Source organism: Squalius cephalus, assembly GCF_949319135.1.
Source record: "Squalius cephalus genome assembly, chromosome: 2".
In the NCBI taxonomy this organism is placed as follows: domain Eukaryota; kingdom Metazoa; phylum Chordata; class Actinopteri; order Cypriniformes; family Leuciscidae; genus Squalius; species Squalius cephalus.
Genome location: NC_137123.1, coordinates 25,589,411 through 25,612,288, shown reverse-complemented (window position 1 = coordinate 25,612,288; position 22,878 = coordinate 25,589,411). Strand labels below are relative to the sequence as shown.

The 22,878-nt window shown below is 38.7% G+C and overlaps 1 protein-coding gene across 1 annotated transcript; it reads right to left on the bottom strand.

Moving 5' to 3' along the window:
- Nucleotides 1-18,202: 18,202 nt before the first annotated feature.
- Nucleotides 18,203-22,799, bottom strand: rtn4rl2a (reticulon 4 receptor-like 2 a). The gene is made up of 3 exons (XM_079846811.1): nucleotides 22,551-22,799; nucleotides 21,563-21,789; nucleotides 18,203-21,401 (listed from the first exon to the last, which is right to left on the bottom strand). The coding sequence occupies exons 1-3, from the start codon at nucleotides 22,732-22,734 to the stop codon at nucleotides 20,301-20,303; spliced, it is 1,512 nt and encodes a 503-aa protein (XP_079702937.1). The 5' UTR covers nucleotides 22,735-22,799; the 3' UTR covers nucleotides 18,203-20,300.
- Between the last annotated feature and the right edge of the window lie 79 nt (nucleotides 22,800-22,878).

The following is a 22,878-nucleotide window of genomic DNA, read 5'->3' as shown; positions in this document are numbered from 1 at the left end:
ATATTAATCTTTGCAAATCGCTTGCACACTTCATGATGAATGCGGCTAAGGTTTACACTCAGGGTACATTACGGCATGTTTTCTATGTACGACGTTTTCAATATAATTCATAATCCCACGTTTATAATGAACAACGCGCTATGGTTATTGTGTTATTATTTCAAATCAAACGGTGTACGCACAGAACAGAGGGGCGGGGTGAGCAAAGCTTATTATCATTTAAAGACGCATGCACTTAAACGGCGTGCTGAAAACAGCTGTTTTTGACCAGGTAAAATGAGTGTTTTCTTACAATACTAATGAGAATTTTTAATTAAAGTATATTACAAACTTTTAATTTAGACCCTAAAGAATCATAATAGCTTGTACAAAAATGGCATTATATGACCCCTTTAATATATATTTTATATTTAAAAAGTACAGTACATTTTCATGGTTACAATTTCTGTAATAAAGTTCAGCACTATATATGTGTTATGTTTGTTTTCAATCAGTAGGCCTGATTAATCAGTTGATTAATCGATTATCGGCCAGTGCGTTCCAACCTAGTTATTGTTATCAGTAAATCTATTATCAGTCAACGTCTATTTAGCATGTTTAAATTATATAAATCATTACCACTGAGTGAACTGACATCCACAAACATACATTGATTATGCTTAAGTTAAACCCAAGTCACGTAAAGCCCTTAAACCTGAAAAGTACCATTTATTTTATTGGTATCTTTTCTCTATTGTATTTATTTGTGCTATTGTTATAGTGATTATTTGACAGAAGTCCTTTTTCCCCCTGAACACAGCACATACCGAACCATACCGAAACAGTGAACCTAAAACCGTGACACAAACCAAACCGTGAGTAATTTGAACCATTACACCCCTTTAAACTTGTACTATTTTTGATGACAGCTCAGTGACAATTTGACATTTTATAACAGTCAAACAAGCCTTTCACTAGGCTATACCTTTACATATATACAAATATATATGAATTTTTTTATGGGTTGCATCGATTCAGCATATTGTTAGTCATTTGATTGATGCACCAATCTATTTTGATGTATTATTACACCCCTAGAAAATGTACCTTTTATCATGCGTTGCATTTGGTTAGGACACAATGTTACAGACAATCTGGTGGTTTTCAATGTATGCATATCTGTCAACATTTGTGACATGAAAATTACAATAATTATGACATAATTATAATTATTTCATATAAACATGGTTCATTTTTAGAATGAGAATGAGCTGATTTATGAATGAACATGTTTATGAATGAGAATGAAGTTTAGATTTGCTCCAAATAGATTATAGTTTTCTGAAGGATTAGAACATCCCAATGTCAGTGACTCTCCAGACACTTTTGGTTTTTACAAAACCTAAGAATTAGGCATTGCGGTCTGACACGTTTCGAAATGCAACAGCACAAAATCATGCTTGCATACAGGTATCTGCAATTATGTATTTGTGTAGAGTATGATTCAGGTCTAAGTCACACACAGTGTGCGGATTCCTCTACTTCATTAATCCCTTTTTTATGTGAATTCCCTCTCTACTCCTCCTCCTCACTGTCCACTAACACAACAGAATGACTGAAACCTAAAGCCATGTGGCATTACACTTCCTGCCAACTGAGGCAACCTGCATTAACACAATCCAATAAATGCCTGCCAATTTCACATGGTGAGAGTGAAGCAAAGCCTCACTTTGATTCAATAAGGAGAGAGGGAGAAAGAGAGAGAGAGGCATCTGTCACCCTTTTGAACTTTTTCATTTTCCAGTCTTCCCTGTCACACCCCTCTGCACTCCAAATGGAAACACAGATAAACACCAGACCTAAGCTGGTACACCTAGTTATGCGTAATACTAGAAAAACACACAGCATTTGATTTTCACGTGCACAGCTCAAATTCAGCACGTTTTCATTCATACGTGAGTCACTGATTGTATGTAACCTGGTTTGTGCACGGTTTTGTAAACTGAAATCACAATAGGTGATCTGATGAAAAATAATGACTCCCGTATGACTACAATACAAAACGTGCAGAACTGATAAACATGATCTCATTGTGCTCAGGTGGCACGATTAAATAGCTAAAAGAAATCAAAAAGCAGTGCGGCGTTGTCTTACTTTGAGGAGGTGAGTGTATCTTTTGGGTGTGTTTCGCTGCAGCTGCACTGTTTAGGCCCTGACATGAATCCGCGCGACGCCGATACCGAGCTTTGGCGTCGCGCGAGGCACAACGGGGCCTCGATCGATTGCCTCGGTACAACCGAATCGAAAATGCCATTTAATACACACATTCCAGGCTTTTACCTTAACACTGCAGCGAGTACATGTCAATGTAAAATCAGTCTGTAGTCACACCCTTGAAAACACGACTTATTCTGCTACACGAGGAATGACAGCAAATACATGCACAGAATAAATCACTCGTGTTTAAGGAAATCAATAAATTGTTAACATGGAAGCGTTCGATTGACATATTATCATAACTAGTTGTAGCACAGCTGGGCAGGACTATTAGCATGACAGCTAGCATTATATAGCCTCTTCTTCAAAACAGTGTTTACGTTGAAATAATATAACACCACTGGCGACCTACCTGTCAGTTCATTGGCGTCGCTGGTTTAGAGGATTGGTGTGTGTGACATTGGTTATCCTCTTTAATAGATTAGATGATGGCTTTAATCTCCGTTTCAATCTTTGGGTGGTAGGGTCTTGCCGACGGCTCACTTAGCCAGTTAGCCTGCGTCCAAACTATGAATCTTTTGCCTTTTCTTTTTTACACACTCGACTTTATAAAATCTGGGCGCTCTCGATAAGTGTTTAAATCTATATTCTGTCGCGTATGACTTGATAAAGCTCGCGTAGCTTAAAGCTAACGACAGGTTTAACGTATTTTCACCCAGCTCAGCTCAGCGCAGCGGCACGAGCTCCAGTCCACATCCACGAGCCTCCCAGAACAGTCTGACGTCCCCGCCCCTCCTGTGAGCTCATTGGCCGAGAGCCGCTGTCGATCCATCCGGAGCTACCAATGAGAAGACGCAAGCGTTTGACTGGACTTGTCAAACTCACTCATTCGAATCTCAGGTGTTTGTGAAAGAACGTAACGGACACCTGAACGAACGCTGGTGTACAGGAACGTGAGAAGAACGAGCAGTGGTAGGACTTCCAAACGGTTTCTATGGTAATACTTTTTAGCCTGTAATGAACTGACAGACATAAACAGCTTAATGAAGGATAAAAAGTGACACAGTGACATATTAAATACGTGTGTCTGAGAGGGAGGCAGACAGACAAGACGCTTGTGTTGCTCTGAGGATTAAAGGGACAGCAGGAGTTTTACAGATAAGCGTCTCCCCCACCCACTCTAATATCCCCACAAATCTGACCAACATCTGTCACACCACCTCTTTTAGACCAAATAACACAAATCTACTGCTCAGTGTACAAAACACATAAAACAAGAGCACCCTGACAGATGCCTGGGTTAGACTGTAATTTTCTGGGAAATATACAGGAAAACATCAAGTCTCTGACATGTCTAGATATGGCCAAAATGACAATAAGTGTAAAAATAAAGTATAGCCAACTAGAATACAGTATTATGTCTGGCAATGGGGTATGCACACCATATCCTACATGATGTGTGTGTGACCTTTCAAACAAGTTCATCATAACAAATGCTAATCCGTGCTCATGTATTCCTGTAAACAGACTCTGAATTTGGGCGTTCACTCAATTTTACTTCATGATCCCTAAGTTGAACAACAGGGAACCTCGAATCAGAAATGTTGACACATTCTGGACTCACAGATAAAGAAATTATAATTATTACTTTCAAAACCAACACGGGAATTGAATTCCATTGTCATGCGATGAGATATTTACATTCATATGGTAACCCTGAGCTATTGTAATGCTAAGGCGAGCACAAGGGACTAGAGATGAATACTAAAGACAGACTGAATGTAGAATCCAAGTGTGATATATTTTAATAATTGCAAATCCAATGAGGATAATCAAAATTCGATGACTAGATCGAAATGCAGATGACTAATGTTGATCACACAATATAAAAAAATAGCAAATAAAGGGACAAAATTTCACATTGACAAAGAACCACATGATTTTTAAACAAGACATGAGACACAAACAAATAGGACACAGATTAAAGTAAAGTGACAACAAATTGGGGTGCAAATCATCTAGTGCAGCTGCAGCATTAACCCGTTTAAACCCACATTTTTTATTGCAATTTGAGTACATGCATTTTACTCCTTAGACCTCCCTAACACACACACACTTTATGCCCTCTTTGATTTTATGTTGGTTAAGTTAGTGAAATATTAGGTTTTATACTCTGCCACAATAGTGATCGGTGGGAAACACCATAGTCAGAATTCATACAACTTCTTCAATTAGACCTATTTACACAACACATTCCAAGACATCGTTATTCAAGTTATTCCATAACCTCGTTTTGTCATTTCATGAAGGAGGCTTAGTGAGGTGAAAAGGTTGTCATGTACAAAGATACACCCTGAAGGAACTTCCGCTTGTTTGGCTAGACCTCTGTGGGCAAGACCAAGGACTACACTTTGGCCCTGTCCTAGGCCAGTTTCAGGGAGATGTGTGTGGCACTCATTCAGTGCACTGAAGATGGGCTGTACTTTGTAGAAAGGGTTGTTTGTGGTCATGTGTGGAGCACACCAATTGGTTCTCATGAACATCTGTCTCATCCTCCAGATAGTTCACTACCTGGGCAAATGGGCCGTTACGTCCTGGAACTCCCTATCTGAGCCATCACTATCACAGTCACTTTCAATTACCTCTGTTTGCTGCACACAGCACTTGGGGGGTCATGTACATCTTTAGGAGGTCCAACACATCTGATAGTTTTAAACTGTGTAAAAATAAACAATTGATAACTAGGATTCAGCCACAAACAGCCAAAATCTGTGTTTTCAATTGAAACACTGTGTTATACTACCGGTCACAATTGTGACAGTTAACAAATTTACACGTCTTATGAGCAAAATATATATGCTGGAGAATATTTCTCAAAATATATCAGTAGTAGACCCTATAAAGAATATATGTACAAATTATGATGGTTCTCTCTGTTAATTAAGGTGTTTTACATACTACTTTTTGTAGTAGCCTGAGGAAGAAATCTTCTAGATGTGCAAGCAGGAAGTAAACTGATCTGGTCATGTGACCTTTCACACTAGTCACATGACATTGACACATTTTAATCAAGACAATCTATTTTTCATTTAAAAGTTGAATTTCTTGCCCAAAGCCAATAACAACACTTTTAGAGCTTCCAAAAAGAAGAAAAACGATGCGATCACTATTGTGTGGGATTAAACGGGTTAAATGTCTATGTTCATAGTGCTCAGTATACTCTTTTGTGTCTCTCACTCTATGTATAAATATGTACAAAAAAAATCAACATTTAGTCCTAGGATGATTATTAATTTTCTCCTCTGCTCTCATGTAATGTTTCTGTATTTGTGTAAGCTTATTGTACTGTGTCCTATACATTATAAATGTCATATGAATGCTTAAATTGAAAATCTTCCTTGATATGTTGAAATGAAAGCTCCAAAAAGTACAAAATCACCACAAAAGTGATCCATATGACTCGTGTGCCCATATTCCAAGTGTCATATTACAGTTGTAATCGAAATTATTTAACCCCCATTGCAAATCAGGTTTATTGGCAAATTTTACAGACTTTCAGCTGTTTGCAATGAACAGAAGTAATTGAAATAGCTCAACACAACAAATGTTTCAAGTGGTTTCCCCAGATTCAACTGAAAATTCAACTTTTAATGACTTCTGCGTTCTCAAAATCATTCAACCCCCTGAACAGAATCCCTCACGTTAGCACACATCTGCAAAACAGTTTTCTCAAGAACACTTGATGCAACTAATCAAGGGCATCATCAGTTGCATTAGGTGTGCTTGAGCTAGAACACATGAAATCTCTGAACTGGCTAGGTTTGTTGAGTGTCACGTTTGACTGCATGTTAGAAATACGGCTCATAAAAATGGCTCAAGTCAAAAGAATGGGCCAAAAAGTTAAGGTAAAATATCACAAGGAACAGGATACAAAAAGATAGCGAAGGCACTAAATGTTCCTAAAGACACCATTGGAAGCATAGTTCGCAAGTTCAAAGTTAAAGGAATAAATCATATAAATAAGCCACAGAAGTTTTGGGATTCTGTTCTGTGGAGCGATGAAACTGAACTGGAACCTGTCGGCCCTCTGGATCAGCGTTATGTCTGGAGGAAGAAGAATGAAGCTTGTGCTGAAAATAACACTCTGCCTATAATTAAGCATGGTGGGGCTCGGTGATGCTCTGGGGCTGCTTTGCATCCTCTGTCACTGGAAACCTGCAGAGTGTGGAAGGACAGATTGATTAATTTTTACATATCAGGAAATCCTAGGAGAAAACTTCATGCTGTCAGTGATGAAGCTGAGGCTTGGGTGTCATTGGACCTTCCAACAGGAATATAATCCCAAGCATATACCTCAAATTCCACCAAGGCTTGGTTGCAGAAGAAAGTCCTGGAAGATTTTACAGTGGCGATTACAGTCACCTGACTTGAACCCCATAGAAAATCTCTGGTGGGATTTGAAGAAGGCGGTTGCAGAACACAAACCCAAGAATATTACTGAACTGGAGGCCATTGCTCATGAGGAATGGGCTAAGATTCCTCAGAAATGCTGCCAGAAGCTGGTGTCTGGTTATACATCTCGTTTACAGCAGGCCAAAACAGCAAAAGTGTGTTCAATAAAGTATTAAAGATGCTTGGGGTTGAATCATTTTGAGAACGTCATAAAAAGTTGCATTTTCAGCTGAATTTGGGGAAATCACTTGAAACATTTGTTGTACTGAACTATTCCAATTACTTTTGTTTGATTTGTTCATTGCAAACAACTTTTTTGAAATGGGGTTTGAATAATTTTGATCACAACTATAGATGAAGTTTTATTACTTGATAAAACACTTAAAATCTCACTCTTTTTTTGCCAGTATTTGCAGAATGAAGAATAAAATTATATAGCTGTGGAGGAGATATGAATGATTTGAAGTGAACTTTTGGTCTGTTTCCCATGCAAAGCTACTATTTGACATCAGATGACTTTAAATATTATTTACCACTTTTATGGTGTTTTTGTTCCTTTTTGAAGCATGACAGCTGTGTTTAAAAATGTCTCCCTTTGTGTTCCACAAACAAAACCACTTACCGGGTAGGAACCACACACGGGTGAGTAAATGATGATAACATTTTAATTAAACTATTATTTATCACAAAAACCAATCAGAACACTCATATTTTATTCCCCGCCGCTAAAAAATAGGCTGTTGTTGAATCATACAGCACTATGAATTTGCGTTAGTGTATTTATATGGAAGCTTGTTTCTATGGAAGCTTGTTTCCGCCACAGAAAAAAAATAAATAAATAAATAATTGCCACTTTTTATCTCACAATTCTGACTTTTTTTCTCACAATTGCGATATATCAAGTCAGAATTGTGACTTTTTTCTCAGAATTGCGAGATATGAAGTCAGAATTGTGAGAAATAAAGTCGCAATTCTGAGAAATAAAGTCGCAATTGCGAGATATAAAGTCGCAATTCTGAGAAATAAAGTCGCAATTGCGCGATATAAAGTCGCAATTCTGAGAAATAAAGTCGCAATTGTGAGATATAAAGTCAGAATTGCACGATATAAAGTCGCAATTGCGTGTTATAAAGTCAGAATTGTGAGATATAAACTATTCTGAGGTAAAAAAAAAAAAAAAGTCCATCTTTTTTTCCCTTTAGAATTGGACTTTATATCTCACAATTGTGAGTTTATATCTCACAATTCTGAGAAAGGATGTCAGAATTGCGAGATATAAACTCGCAATTGCGTGTTATAAAGTCAGAATTGCGTGATATAAAGTGATAACACGCAATTCTGACTTTATAACACGCAATTGCGACTTTATATCTCGCAATTCTGACTTTATAACACGCAATTGCGACTTTATTTCACGCAATTCTGACTTTATAACACGCAATTGCGACTTTATATCTCGCAATTCTGACTTTATAACACGCAATTGCGACTTTATATCTCGCAATTCTGACTTTATAACACGCAATTGCGACTTTATATCTCGCAATTCCGACTTTATATCTCGCAATTCTGACTTTATAACACGCAATTGCGACTTTATTTCACGCAATTCTGACTTTATATCTCGCAATTCTGACTTTATAACACACAATTGCGACTTTATATCTCGCAATTCTGAGAAATAAAGTCATAAGAGATAAAAAGTCGCAATTATTAAGATAAAAAGATAAAAGTGAGATAAAAAGTCGCAATTATTAAGCTATTATATATTTTTTTTCCTGTGGCGGAAACAAGCTTCCATAACTTACACTACATTAAGGGCACACAGTTTATCAGTTCATGCATTCCCTTGTTCACAAAGCCATTTGGCACAATAGCCTATATTACAGAAGTGAAATTTAAGCAGCTACATCTGTCTGAATGATACTTTTTAATTTCTTATTTGTGTTCATTGCTTCTTGCATAACAAGCCATGTAATTCCGTGTCCAATGCATAAATAATTAATCAATGCATTTGCTAACCTAAAGCTAAAACCATCTAAAAACTGCTTGGTTGTTTTAACCCAACTTTGGGTCAAATATGGACAAACCCAGCCGTTGGGTTAGATTTTTACATTACATTTTTAACCCAACATTTGGGTTTGTCCATATTTGACCCAAAGTTGGGTTAAAACAACCCAGCATATTTTTCAAAATGATCAATTCTGTTCTTTACGTTTAATCTACAAGATCAGCTGTTTATTTCAGACATTTATTTCTTACTATATGCTTTGTTTAAATATAATTATTTTGTATTCACTTAAAAAAAAAAGAAGTTTTTTTTTACTTTGCACTGTGTTCAAATGCAGTATAAATACTTTGATGATATTTGAACAATGCTGCCCTCTGGTGTCCAGAATTTGTATCTCATTTTGTGGGAAGGTGTATCACAGATTTGTGGGCAGAAGAAAGCAGCCCAGTATTTCAAGATGTCGCTGTAGCCTGTATTGCGTACACTCTCAAAAAAAAAAAAAAAAAAAACCTTTCTACAAATTTTACCTTTACAGGTACAACAGCTTGTCACTGGGGCAGTACCCTTAAAGGGGCATATTTGTTTTTACCTTATTTAGTCCTAAAAGGTATTTTAAGGTATGTATTGCTACTCTCAGGTACTAATATTTAGGGGTAAAAAAGGTACAAAGATGGCCTTTTAAGGGTACTGCCCCAGTGACAAGCTGTTTTCCCCCTTAAGGTACAATTATTACACATCTTTTCTGAGAGTGTACTGCATTAATTCCAATACGGATTGGATGTGTTTTTCCCCCCAAACCAGTCTAAGGTTAGGGTATAGGTTTAGGGTTTAGTGTCTGTTGTAGCATTATGTAGGCAATCAGCACTGTGATTGAATGGAAAATTCTAATGAAATTTTAGAATGGACTGTTTGGGGAATAAAAAAGCATGCGTCCTACGTATTGGATTTAATGCAGTAGTACATCATCACAGTATCCAGTAATAAAAGCAACTTAACAATTAATGCTTTTATTGATAAAACCATCACTGACACTGATGATCTGTACAAATATGAGTTCATACACATCAGCTAAAACTTTTATATGCCATTAAAATTTGAGTATTTTTATTTAGTTAATCACTTTAGTGCATATAGGCAGCACAATTCTCTGTTATGAAATGAACAGACAGATTATAAACATACGAAGACCTATGCATTCCCATAGACCTAATCAACAGATTAGTTATTATTAATAAAAACCATACTGAGCAGCAGCGGCAAATCTGGGTCATTGGATAACTCTGTTGCAAACTTTTACCTCTTGAGGGCATCGGAAGCCCACGAAAACTACAAATGGTCAGCATCAGATGCTGAAGCAAAAGGATTCAATGTCCTTAAAGTAAAATGCAGTACATTTAGGTGTCTCCATCTCCTGCCTCAAACAATTGGGAGTTTAATATATATTTTCTGGTTAAATGTATATGCTTTACAAAAACCATCACATGATGGCCCCACTGACATTATCTATCGATCTAGAAGTTTTTTTTTTTTTTTTTTTAAGATTGCAAAGTCTGGCAGGCAGATGATTAGAGAGGCAGCGGATGACTCATTATCGTCGGCCATCTTGAGAGGGATGATAGAGGATCCGCACGTGTCCCAGGGCACAACTCTGCATCTGTCCTGGTTTATTTTTGACTCACTGAGATCCTTCTACGCACTGCCGAGACGAGCAGGAGCAAAAATAGGCTGAGGCGGGAATTGGAACAAAGAGCGAAAGAGTTTGAAGAGGAGACATGAGAAAGGGTGTAGAAGGAGAAGAGGCAGGAATTTAAACAAGAGAATAGAATGACGAAAACAGCAGCAGGGAGGACGTAGACAAGATGATGCAGAGAGCGACAGTGTGCGTGCAGTGAAAGATGAGGGACAGAAAATTTAAAAGACTTGATAATGAATGCAGGAAGGAAGACATAAATATGGGCATAGACATATGATTATTAAAAAGCTCTTTTAATAAAAATAGTATTAATTCTGTAAATCCTGACATATGAAATATATTTTTTTAAATGGAAAAGTTTATTTATTTTTTTAACCTTTCATTTTTTGTTTGTTTAGTATCATATTTGACACAAGCGTTTTTATGGTGTATATGCTATGATATAGGAGAACATGGAGGTCATAAGCTAAAAATATGCAATTTAGGGCAGTTGCTGATATTTTTATGGCCAAAAAGTAAGATGAAATTCTGATAGCTTGTAATATAAATCAATAAGACCTTTATTACAGTATAGCAGACTACTTACATAATATGCATCAGTTGTCACTCTATCTCCCAATAATATTAAGATGATATTTAAATGTTTAGTTTCATGAAAAAACTCTATTGTGGGGGCAAAACATAATGCAATACATTACAGTGATGATTGAGAGATGTACAAATAAACATGCTCACTTTTCTAAAACCGATGTATGGATAATCAACTAAGCCTAATTCTTCTAATAGCCTTAATGATTTTTTTTTTTCTAAAAATAGAACAAATCTTGAAATATTACTAACAGTATAAAACCTATTCTTAAAGGTATAGCGGAGGATTTTTTACTTCCGGGTGGATCACCTATACTATTGGTCCTCCTAATTGTCAATCATTCTGGTGAATCAATCAAACTTTTCAAAAAGTGGAGAGGGCGGGTCTTATCTAAAATTAGACCTTAAAGTTTGCATTTAAAAATCAGTAAAGATTTCACAGCAAAAACTACCACATATCACAACTTGAAAATTATAATAAATGTCTTTTACTCAGTAAAAAAAGTATAAACTATCAGATGACAGAAGGCAGAGAAGATTGTGTACAACAGGTTTTTCATCAATATTTTGATCATGTTGATGATTTAGAGGCCCTAAATATTTTCTGTATCAAATATGATACAGTAGTGTTTGTAGGGTTAAGGGCAGCTTTAATAAAGAACACTGCACAAATTAAATATAGATTTTTGTCCACTTGCAACAACTGATTCATGTTTGCAAATCTATTGGTCTGTCACATAAAACGTAGAAATACTTTAATGCGAAACATTACAAAGCAGTACAAATCACTTTTATTTAAAACTACCTTGAATATTCTAATAATTGTAAGGATGCAAGCAGTATTATTACAGAAATTCAAATAAAGCGGGATAGTGATATTTTTATTATGTGAAGGGCAGCAGACAAACATCTAGTTTCTGTCTTTATTGTCTGTGACGTGAGTCATTGATGTTGGTTGCTGCAGATTGAACATTGAAATGTCTCAAACTTTGGATATCGCACAAAATTAGTGAGTATGTGACTATAACTTCATCACAAAAAGCGCTGAGTACACAATAAGAAAGAAAAGAAGCTGGGCGGATGTTCATGCTATTCATATGAGTGTATTAGTGGGTGCCGGGGTCTGACTGATTATGACTCTGGATGCGGAATCAAAGGATTGCCAGGAGTAGGAAAAAATGGATGACGCTTAATTTGTTCATATGTTTCGTCATCAACTGTCTGGCGAAAATGTATTAATAGTGTAGTGTGGGTCGGTGGGAAGCAAAACTTTTTTTTTAGCGTCTTCTGCCATGTCATAAGATGTCATGTCAAGTGAAAAATAGTTCAGCTTTTAAAAATGTCTGTAGACTGTCTCTGTGGTCTGCTCTATCTAGCTGTTTTGAATGCAAGAGCACATCCCATATGAATGGCCCCTTAGAGATGAAAGTGTGCATCTCATCACCACTGTTCCATCTTGAATCCTGATTTGGTAGTTAATGCAAACAAGTGTGCTTGATCTAGCTTTGCAGAAATACGTGTGTATTCACCTTCTGTGCGGCAGCTGGCTATATGCATCACCTTTGCGTCCATTTTAGCCTGCATGTATTTCACATAATATTTCAAGCATGATAAGACCTCGCTACTTGACATGTCATGTCTACCCAAAAACTTCACATGCATAAAACCAAATGAGTCAATCGTCCCAGAGGATGAAGTTGTGTAATGGAGGCCAGCTAGTTAGAGCTGTGCGAGTAAACCTCACTCCCCTTGGGCTCAAGAGGTGCACTAGCGACTGATGCAAGAGGTTGCGGTCTTTAATGCCCTTGTCAGTGTGCCCGCCTCCCATGCTGGTTCGAATCCCGCTTGGAGCGAAGCGCGTAGGTTGCCATTGCAACCGTTTTTATCACTCTTAATCTATCTTCAGGGCACGCACAAAAAAGACACACACTCACATACACACCTTGTGTCCGAATATGCATCTCCCTGATAAATAATATGCAAAAAGCAGTACACTTTTTTTATGGAGAGGTCACACTGGAACAATGGATTCTGGATTCTGTCTGAAAGAACTGTAAATTCTGAGTGGGCATTTCTTCAACTTTGGTTTCTATAATTTTGCTACTAATAAAGTTTTTTTTTTTTTTTTTTAAGACCTGGTTGCCAAGGAGACAACAGTGTCAGTGTAGAGCATGCTTGGGAAAAGAAACGAAATGTCAAGGTAAATAGAGAATATTTTATTGTAGGTAATTTTCAATTGAGCTGTAATTTTATTAAATTATGCAAGAAGTGCAAAATATTCTGTATTTAGGATGCATAAGATGCTCTTTAGGATATTAGCCCTGGCAAAACAAAGTAGTCTGGCATTTTATTCCGAAAATGTTAAAAGCGCCATTCCACAACAGAAATCAATTTAACACAATACATAATTTGGGATGTGGTGGAAATGACATAATTTCTTTTGATGCATTCATTTTCAATGTTGGATGTTATTTTGACTAATTAAATGAACTATTACGAGTGTGAAAAGTGTTAAGTTTATGTTTTAAATGTCCTCAGAGCCTAAAGTTATAGTTGAAGAATCGCCCAAGTCCTATATACCAAGAAAGTTGTTCATCATGGTTAAATTGTACTTCAGTGGAGTCAATTATTTTTGCATTTGATGTCAAGTCATATGTCAAAAAACACAGTAGTATCACAATGGCGGATGTAGTTTCGATTACATACAATTTTCTGAAAATAACAAATTTCTTGGCCCCAATACAAAAAGTCCCCTCTTACACTTACCCTAACCTTAAGTTAACCATATTGATCTGCTGATTGGCTTGCTTTTGCACCGACCAATAATGCAGGGTTTTTGTTTTGCATATTAACATGCCCAGTGTTGTAACTTGAGTTACTTAATCAGATTACTTTTTTCAATTAACTAGTAAAGTAGTGCATTACTTTTAAATTTACAACAAACTATCTGACTTACTTTTTCAAATAATATTTTTTTCCATTTATTGACTGACAGCTCTCCTGTCCCCATGTTGGGAGAAATATTAAGTAAGTGCAGAGGTGTTGTGTGTAAACATGATGGTTATTGTAGTTCTAGTGAGCAGGCATTTACTCATCTCACTTGCTAAAAAAAAAAACAGATTCAGTATTACTCAAAATTAAAACAACAGTGATATTCAGAGAGAATATTACAGAATATTAAAGAATATTACTAGCCTGGTTAAAACCAGACCATTCTCAGTAGTAACTGAGTTATGGTCTGGCAAAGCTTCATTAATAACTCATTTCCAAAGGGGCGTCACCAACGGACGTCACTCAAATGCCCCTGGGCGCAATTGGATAGACCTAAAACCAATCAGAGCGATCGTCATCGTGTAAAGCCATATGCGTCCCAATTCGCCTAAGTTACACTACGCCATAAAAGTATGTACTCTTTTTGTGAAGAAAAGGTATTTACTTTTGAATGTGTAGCAAAAAAGTAGGCAAGCTTTGGGACATACTACTTCGTCATCTTTATCGGACGGATCTGTCGCATGCATCCTGTCACTTAAACTGCCCTGTCAATCATCTCGTCACAGTTAAAATCCTCTATTAAATCTAATTTAATTTCCTACCGTTTCGGAGAGAAATGTAGTAGCACGTTGATCTGCCAGTGGGTCTTTCATGGAGACTGTCCTCATGTGTTTGCAATTTGAATATAATAATGCATTTAAAAGTTGATGCGCTTCACCAACGGACGTCACTCAAATGCCTCTGGGCGCAATTGGATAGACCTAAAACCAATCAGAGCGATCGTCATCATGTAAAGCCCGCCTCAACGTTTCTGATTGGTGCCTCGATTTCGACGGATTAGAAATGGGCTTGAATGAGTTCTTTGCCAGAAGTTGTCTGGGTTTTCCCAGGCTAGAATATTACAGAACCCTGCAATAATTAAATATATTAAATTACACAAATATACTTTATTTATTTAATCTATTTTTTTTTCTGCTGCTGACTTTCGATGATCCATTTCAACCATACTAATGAGCAAAAATGACTTTAGATAAACATCACATTTGTGTTAAATATATATATATATATATATATATTGCTGCAATAAGTGTTGAATTTTCTTCTCCTGCATCCTATACTTCTTCAATCCAGAATGGCAAAACAGCTGAACGTTTTTTAACTGCGCCCTCTACTGTACAGGTGTGAATTTGCATTTTTTTCAGCCTGAGGCTTGTTCATTTCAATTTTGGTGTGAAAGGGCCTTTACATTTGCCAAAAATAGATCTTTTTTTTTTGTTGTTTTTAGTAAAAAAACAAACAAGCAAGCCCAGCCGAGGTGAGAAAAAGTAACGCAATTAGTTACTTTTTTAGGGAGTAACGCAATATTGTAATGCATATTGTAATGCATTTTCAACACTGAACATTCCTCCCTATACCATCCTACATTTCACGTCCGTGAATTTATTCTACACAACTACACTTCTGTATGATGCACTTCAGTGGAGAAGCAAGTTCTTTATACTATATATAATTGAAAAGTATGCATAGCAATATGCTAACACCCAAGTTGTCTCATGTGTTGAACACTATTTGTGTATTATGGATAGTTGCTGCCTATGCAAAGCATTCTAAGTAGGTCACTAATGAAGTTCCATTTTGATGTTTCCCAAAATCATCGCATGGCAATTCGTAACTATTTTATGCTTTAGTGAATTGATGGCTAATTTGTATGAATTAATATAATCTCATTTGTACAATCTACTTATGCCCCAGAGACAGTTATGTTTAGGGGTTGGTTGGGGTTGATTAAGGTCTTTGCTTTAAGTTTCACATGAAAGCAGTATCGTCAGACAGTTAAGTTGCAGGTATGTGTGTGAGATTGATATTCAGGCAGCGGAGGCACGTGAACCCTCCACGGTCCAGTTATGAGAACGATGACGCACTCCATTTGAAAACCGTCTGCCTCACTGCAGGAAGAGTGCAGCGCTCTGCGAAAGTGTGATTAGAGCTAAATGATTGTGTATGTGTGCACCCGCGCAAGTGTGCAACTTTGCATACGCAATTCATAAACTCTCCAAATGTCTGTGGCGCCGGAATCTGCCAAGAATGTGACTCAAATATCTCACATCTCCTCTCACTCCTCCCTGCATTTTATTCACCGCTTCACACACTATTTCAGCCCTGCTGATGTCTCTTGCAGTCTGTCTTTCTCTCTCTTTCTCTCTCCTTTTGGTACCCTTTCAAATTTTAACGTCATCCACTGTCTCTTTCATCCATTTACGCAGAGGAATATGAGTTTAACGGTGCTTATACTTTGAAGGCACATCAAAATATAGGCTACAAGATGAAAACCTGTCAATGTGTTTAAGGGATAAATGGGAGTTGACGCACCATCTCCACTCTTTATTTTAATCACAGATAGTTTTACTGGTAATGAGAACATCATTAAATGCTGGGCATCAATTACAAATCCATACTTGGGTTCATTGTTTAACAAAGCACCTGTCTCTGAACACCTGTAATTAAATCTAAAAGACGGAGAAAAGCGGGGAATGTCAAGGGAGATGGGTGATGTGAAAATAAAGGTGACATGCAATCTTGTCAAGAAGAGCTGGAAAAAGTAAGGAAGCAGAGGGAGTGAATTGGAAAATGTTGGTGAGAGAGGAGCTGATGATGACGTACAGAGCGGAAAGACCGAAAGAAGAAAGAGTGTGAAAAAACAGAATGTGTAATAAAGAAAGAGAGCTTTGAGCTGTGCTGAACTGCATGCTAGACAGAGATGTGGGAATGTATTAAAAATTATTGATAATTTATACTGAATGAAATCCCTGCAGCTGCTAGAAAAGAGAAATGTGTGATAAGTTTGTAATCATGTTTGTTAGAGAGAAAATGCGATTTCAGCTCTGCAAAAGTATGCACCTCTCTGCATAAATGAACTGAACAACACACTAAAACCGTCTGTTTGTAAATGTTGACACGTACCATGCAGGAACTTTATTTATTTGACATTTCTTTCTTGTGAGGGCGATTATCAACACTTCCAAACACTCATTGTGATGAGCAACTTCCGGTAAACTCACTTGCACACAAACACACAGACACACACACACACACACACACACACACACACACATACGTACAAACACAAAATAAGTTGTTGCCCCTCCCATTTCTGTTTTCCTCACACACATCCCCCATCCATGCGATGCAATGACTCATTCTTGAACTAATATTCAGTGATATGACGTGGTCGCCACCCCTCCATTGCTAGCCAACTCATTGTGTCTCATTGTTAAGTAGCGTGGCCGACAGCCAATGTGAATGCAGATGGTGGGTGGGATGGTGAAGGGACAATTTGCGCAACTGTACTCCGTCCAATGGGGTATCGAGATTCAGATGTCTTGCATTCAAAGGCCTGATTCAAAAAATAGCCTCATGCATCATAATTGGCCATAAACAGTTTACTCAATTGACGGATGATTGACTAGTTGAATATAGTAATTGTAGTCTGGCAGAGTCTACAAAAGCATTCATATGACACTGACATATTTAATCTGCAATCAGTGCTAGATGTAACGCAAACAGGCTGAAGATTAAGCATTGGATGGAAAATGAAACAGCCTGCTGGCAGTAGTTTTTATGGACATTTATGTGGAATTGAGAGAAAAGCACTTGAGCCTCTCACCGGGATTGTGTGTGTGTGCGCGTTTACATTTGTGTTAAGCACAGCCTGCCTTTGCACATGGTGGGAGACTGAAGCAAGCTTTCTGCATCTTGCTGCTCTTTCAGTGAGACCCATCTGCTAAAGACAGTAAAGCTTTAGAAAGAAAGAAGAAAGAAAGAGAAAGAAAGGCTTTCTGAAGTCGTCTTTGACAAAAAAAAACCCAAACAATTCAATAGCACAGCTGGAGTGCTTTGTGATTACCTTTTCCAATAACATCTTCCTTTTGCATATTTTTGTCAGCCTAAGGGGTGCATTTACTTGCATAGGCCAGTGTGCACACGTCTTGCGTACTCTGCAACTCTGAAATGAATTGAAGCTCTGAATGGTGGCCAGTGCGTTGCATGGTAACTGCATGTTATAGTGAATGATGTTGCCTTCAAAGAACTTTACAAGCAGTGAGGAGTAGATGTGTGTGCACCAGTGTGTCTGTCTATTTGTCTGTCTGTCTGTCTGTATGTGTCAAGGGAGGTCAGACTGAAAGATGCGAGGGAGAGAAGGCACATGTGAGATTGTACTGTAGAGTCGTAGCCGTTGGATGAAGATATAAAGAAAGTACGCCCACACCAAAGATGTTTCGTATCCACAGATAAGCATTAATTTATTTGTCATGCTTTCCGTCAATTTGTGTTCTAGTGAAAAGATTCAGCAGCTCATTTTTTCACATTCTTACATTCAAATGCATACATTCTGGGTAAAAAGGTATAACTAATGCTTTGGTCATCTATGAGCGACCTCACAAACATGGTCGCTCGAGAGCACCTCAAGGCAGTTTGACCTTACCCGTCCTGCTGAGATATACATTCGCACGTCATAAAAACAATTATAAGACATACATTTGTCATGGAAACATCTGTTGGACAAAAAGAGCGGTATTATCTGCTTCTCTACTGTCTCAGGGTAAACACAAAACAGGATATTGCTAGAATTAACAGTTGACCAAAAAAAATCTTTCCGATCTTTACCTATTTATTAACTTTAGATTGCATTTCTCCTTCTTTATCAGCATGTCCATCCTTTTTCATCCATCTCTTTTCATCCCTCTACCGCCCACAACCACCCCTGCTCTCTGTGCTTTTTCTTTTTCTCTCCTTTTCCTTTTCCTTTTCTCTGTCCTCTTGTCCTTGCTCTCTCTGTTTGTTTTCCCTTAAGCCTTTCGATTCTTTATTGCAGTTCGAAAGAGGAGGAAAAGGGAATAGGCGAGGACCAGCAAAGAAAGCCATTGTCTTCAGCATGCCCACAAAGATCAGCCCAAACAGTCTGTATTTGCACCTGCTCTCATCACAACAGTGACCAATGGTAGACATAATTCTGAATGTCGACCAATCTGTCAGTAAGCACATTTTACTGATATTCCAATTGGCTTTGCCCCAAGTAGTCAATTCACTATTAAAGAAACACGTCTTTCCACAGTGTCCTCAAAATATTGCCTTGCCCTGGATTCAGTCTTAGTTTTAGCATTTGATTGCTGTAGGTCTTGATTGACTGGTTTGATTTTAAATCAATACTTTAAATGAGAAAGGATGGAATTTGCTGTTGTCCAGATAAATCAGTTAAACTTGAATTTGAACAGAGGAATAAAAGAACAAAAGACTTGGAACAATGTAGGTTGTGTATTTTACAGTAATAACATAACATGTTAACAGTATTTTGACAGAAATAAAAAAACATAAAAACAACAGCATTCGCACACTTTTGTGCCATTGATCTTTCCATGCACTGACCATTGAAATAATATCACAGACATTACTCACAGTGGCATTCTTGGCCATTCAGAACAGTGACAAACATAAGGCCTTTCATAGCGCTATTTACAGCTCCCTCTGCCAAGATGTCATATTTACACAAGTGATAATTGCTGTCATAGCTAGATGGTGATGTAATGAAATCTTTCGCCTTCTCTTGCGCGTGCTCTCTGTCTTTCTTTCTCTTGCGCGTGCTTTCTCTCTCTCATTGTGTGTCTTATCTTGATTTAGCTGTATTGTAAGACTTTCAAACTCCTCACTTCAGTATGCTTTGTGTATCTTGCTTTGTTGCTGCACGCCGTTCCTTTGTGCTTTTCGAGCCCTGAATGGTTTTGAGACCCATCTGTTATAATAGAGGAAATATTACATTCGATCACTCCCAAGGGGAATAAAAAGATTTGCTCATTATGCTATTGTTACCAGTAACTACTGAAAAAAATTGAGCAATAGCCTTGTTGGAAAGAGGGTGTCACAGTGACATCACAAGCTATAATTACAACTATCATAGAAGCACTTAGAGTGGCTGAAAAGTCTAAAAGCATACAAATATTGTACGTAAACATAAGATGGAAATTTCTATACTCTGTCTGCACTGACTGTGACAGAAATGGCTTAGAATACACTTGTCCTCAAAAAAGAAGGACCGAGTATCTGCTTAACTAGCCAAGGCCTGTGAACAGCTTTCATTACTTTCCATTAAGGCCCTGTACTGCCCAACGTTCCCTGCTTACCCACTGTATCCTAAATCAGTGTAGTGCCCTCTAGATACCAGGAACTAGAGGCTCAAACTGAACAGAACAAAGATACAAGTGAGGTTGATGGTAAACAGGAATCAAGGCATTGAAGAGTTAAATCGAGCAAACAGGGTTTTCCCTCCTCCAGAGAGGAGAAAAAATTAAGGGGAAGAGGGTTCTTCTGACGTATTCAGCCAAACAGAAGATGGATGCAGACAGTCAAGACAGACATGGAGAGTAGCAAGAGAACAGAAGATGAGGAGCGAGAAGAAGAGGAAGATGGTGGCAGAGAGTCAAATTCGGGAGGGCACTCAAGCTCAAAGCAGCGCAGGGAGGTGATACCCGCATCTTCATTGCCGTAGTTGGCCCAATACTCTTCTGGGTCAAGCTTGGGAAGCAGAGCCTCTTCCTCCCCAAGCTCATACTTTGTGGATGTAGATGTGATAGAGGGATGTTGGGATTTTCCTCCATTTAAGGGGTACGCCCTGGTCTCTGAGGTTTTCTCATAGATACCCTTGGAAGTGCTGACGGGCTTGTTCTTGGAGAACCACCAGCGAGTCTTGGTGCTGAAGGTGGTGGTGGTGGAGCCAGCGAGGGAGCCGGGGTCGGGAAGTGGGCACAGAGCGAAATCCATCTCCCTCAGGAAGCGCAGGTCCTGTCCACGACGAGGAGCTGGGGAAGCGCACAGAACCTCTGAGCTGGACAGACGGGCACCTCTGAAGAACTCCCACAGGGGACGAGCCTCGCAGCCGCATGCCCAGGGGTTGTTGTTCAGCCGCAAGAATTCAATGGAGGAGATGTCACGCATGGCCTGACCGGGCAGCTCTGCCAGGGAGTTGTTGAAGAGAAAGAGCATGGTCAGCCGGCCCAGGTCGCGGAAAGCGCGACGGTTGACCTGACGGATTCTGTTGTCATGCAGCAGCAAGCGATCGAGGTTGACCAGGCCATGGAACACATTCTCGGACAGAGTGCGGATGCGGTTGCCATGCAGGAAGAGCTGGCTGAGGTTGATCAAGTCGGCGAAGAGATCATCCTGGATGAAGTGGAGCTGGTTTTCCTGCAGGTAGAGGAACTGCAGGCTGTAGAGCTTGTGGAAGATGTCATGGGGAAGGGCGGCTAGCCGGCAGCGGTGCATGTGGAGGCTCTGAAGCTTCTCCAGGCCACGGAAAGCTCCACCCTCAAGGCGGTGCAGGTGAGGGTTGTCGCCCAGATCGAGCTCCTCCAGATCGCGCAGCTCGCTGAATGCACCAGCCTCAATCCAGGTGATGTTGTTGGAGAAGAGCCACAAAACCTGGTATGTGATGGATTGATGGACAGAAAGGAAAGGAAAAGGGTAGAGGGAGGAAAAGGTAATGAGGTGAAGATGTTGAGAAGGAATACAAAATTAGTAAATTACACAACCAAAAGGACTGATATCTTTCAAATGGATATTATATGTATACACTTCCTTACCTGTGTGCCAAAAGCAAAAGACCCCACTCTCAGTTCAGTGATGCGGTTGTTCTGCAGAAAGACGCGCTGGGATTCGAAGGGCATGCCGTGGGGCACAATGGTGAAGTTCTGCGCCTGGCAGCTCACAGTCATGGGGGTCGGGTAACACACACACCGGTGAGGGCAGTTCAGCGCAGGCACGGGTTTTACCACGACCAGCCAGACAACAAGCCAGAGCGAGAGCGCGCCTGATGGAAAGAGAGGAGCGCGTCACATCACAAAGTCTTATTAGCGCATTGCATATTTCCTGCCTAGAAGGGAGCTCTCCTGGTCCGTAAGTCTCATTTTATATACATGAAAATAAAATACAAAAGATAACAATGACTACTGATTTTTGAAAAATGTTCAAAATTCACGATTCTCAAAACGAATTTTCTACAGATAAACTAAAACGTTTTCTTCATTATAACAACGTATTTGTTTCCATCCATGTAAGTTGTGAAAATAATCTCATTTAATCATTTAATCATTTAATCAATAATCATTTATCTCATTACTACACGGTATTATAAGTTTCAACTCCTAAATTTAAAGGTAATTTTCACGTTTTAATTTTAAATTCGAACTTATCACTGCAGATTGTCATTTACAAATTAAATGCAACAATTTCGATTTTTATTTTACATCCAGTTACTCCAAACATTATTCTCTCCATCTAAATTTATTTCCAAGTTCAGAAAACATTTAACTTTTTAATACATACGTACACTTGGTACAAATATTATTATAAAGCACTAAAACATTAATGCAAAACATCGTAGCACCAGAGAACAAATATATTCCAACCAACTGTCCCTGCGTAAAGCCTAGCACATTTCCAACCGCCAATTTGGTCATATTCTAAATTCTAGAATTATTTTAAATGCATTCATTTCCAACAGTTAAGAAAGTTAAGCATTTAAAAAGCACATTCAGACTAAAGATGAAAATTGAAGAAGCAGAAACTTACTCTTAAAGTTGTGCGCAAAGGAGCGTTGGCTCCGCGTAAAAGTTGATGTTTCCATTTCGAACCAAAGACGAGAGCGAGTTAGCCTGAGGAGTTTAGCCACTTGATTCCCTGCTATCTCCGCTGATGCTCTGGTTCCCGAGTCGGAGCGACTGAGAGAGTGCCGAATGATGGGTCCTGGGCCCATTTTATACCCGAGCACAGCGCGCGCCTACGGCTGTGGGCACCACGGAATCTCTCCTACGTCACTAGTCGGGTCAAGCCCAAGCGAGGGTGGCAAACGGAAAAGGCGGGACTGAGAGAGGAGGGGAGGGCTCTCGCGCACCAGTTT

Excerpts from the sequence above, each read along its gene's own strand:
- rtn4rl2a (XM_079846811.1), bottom strand. The coding sequence starts at position 22,734 with ATGGGCCCAGGACCCATCATTCGGCACTCTCTCAGTCGCTCCGACTCG. Across the intron at positions 21,790-22,550 it reads CTTTGCGCACAACTTTAAGA|GCGCGCTCTCGCTCTGGCTT; the intron begins GTAAGTTTCTGC and ends TCTTTCCATCAG. Across the intron at positions 21,402-21,562 it reads CTTTTGCTTTTGGCACACAG|GTTTTGTGGCTCTTCTCCAA; the intron begins GTAAGGAAGTGT and ends ATCACATACCAG.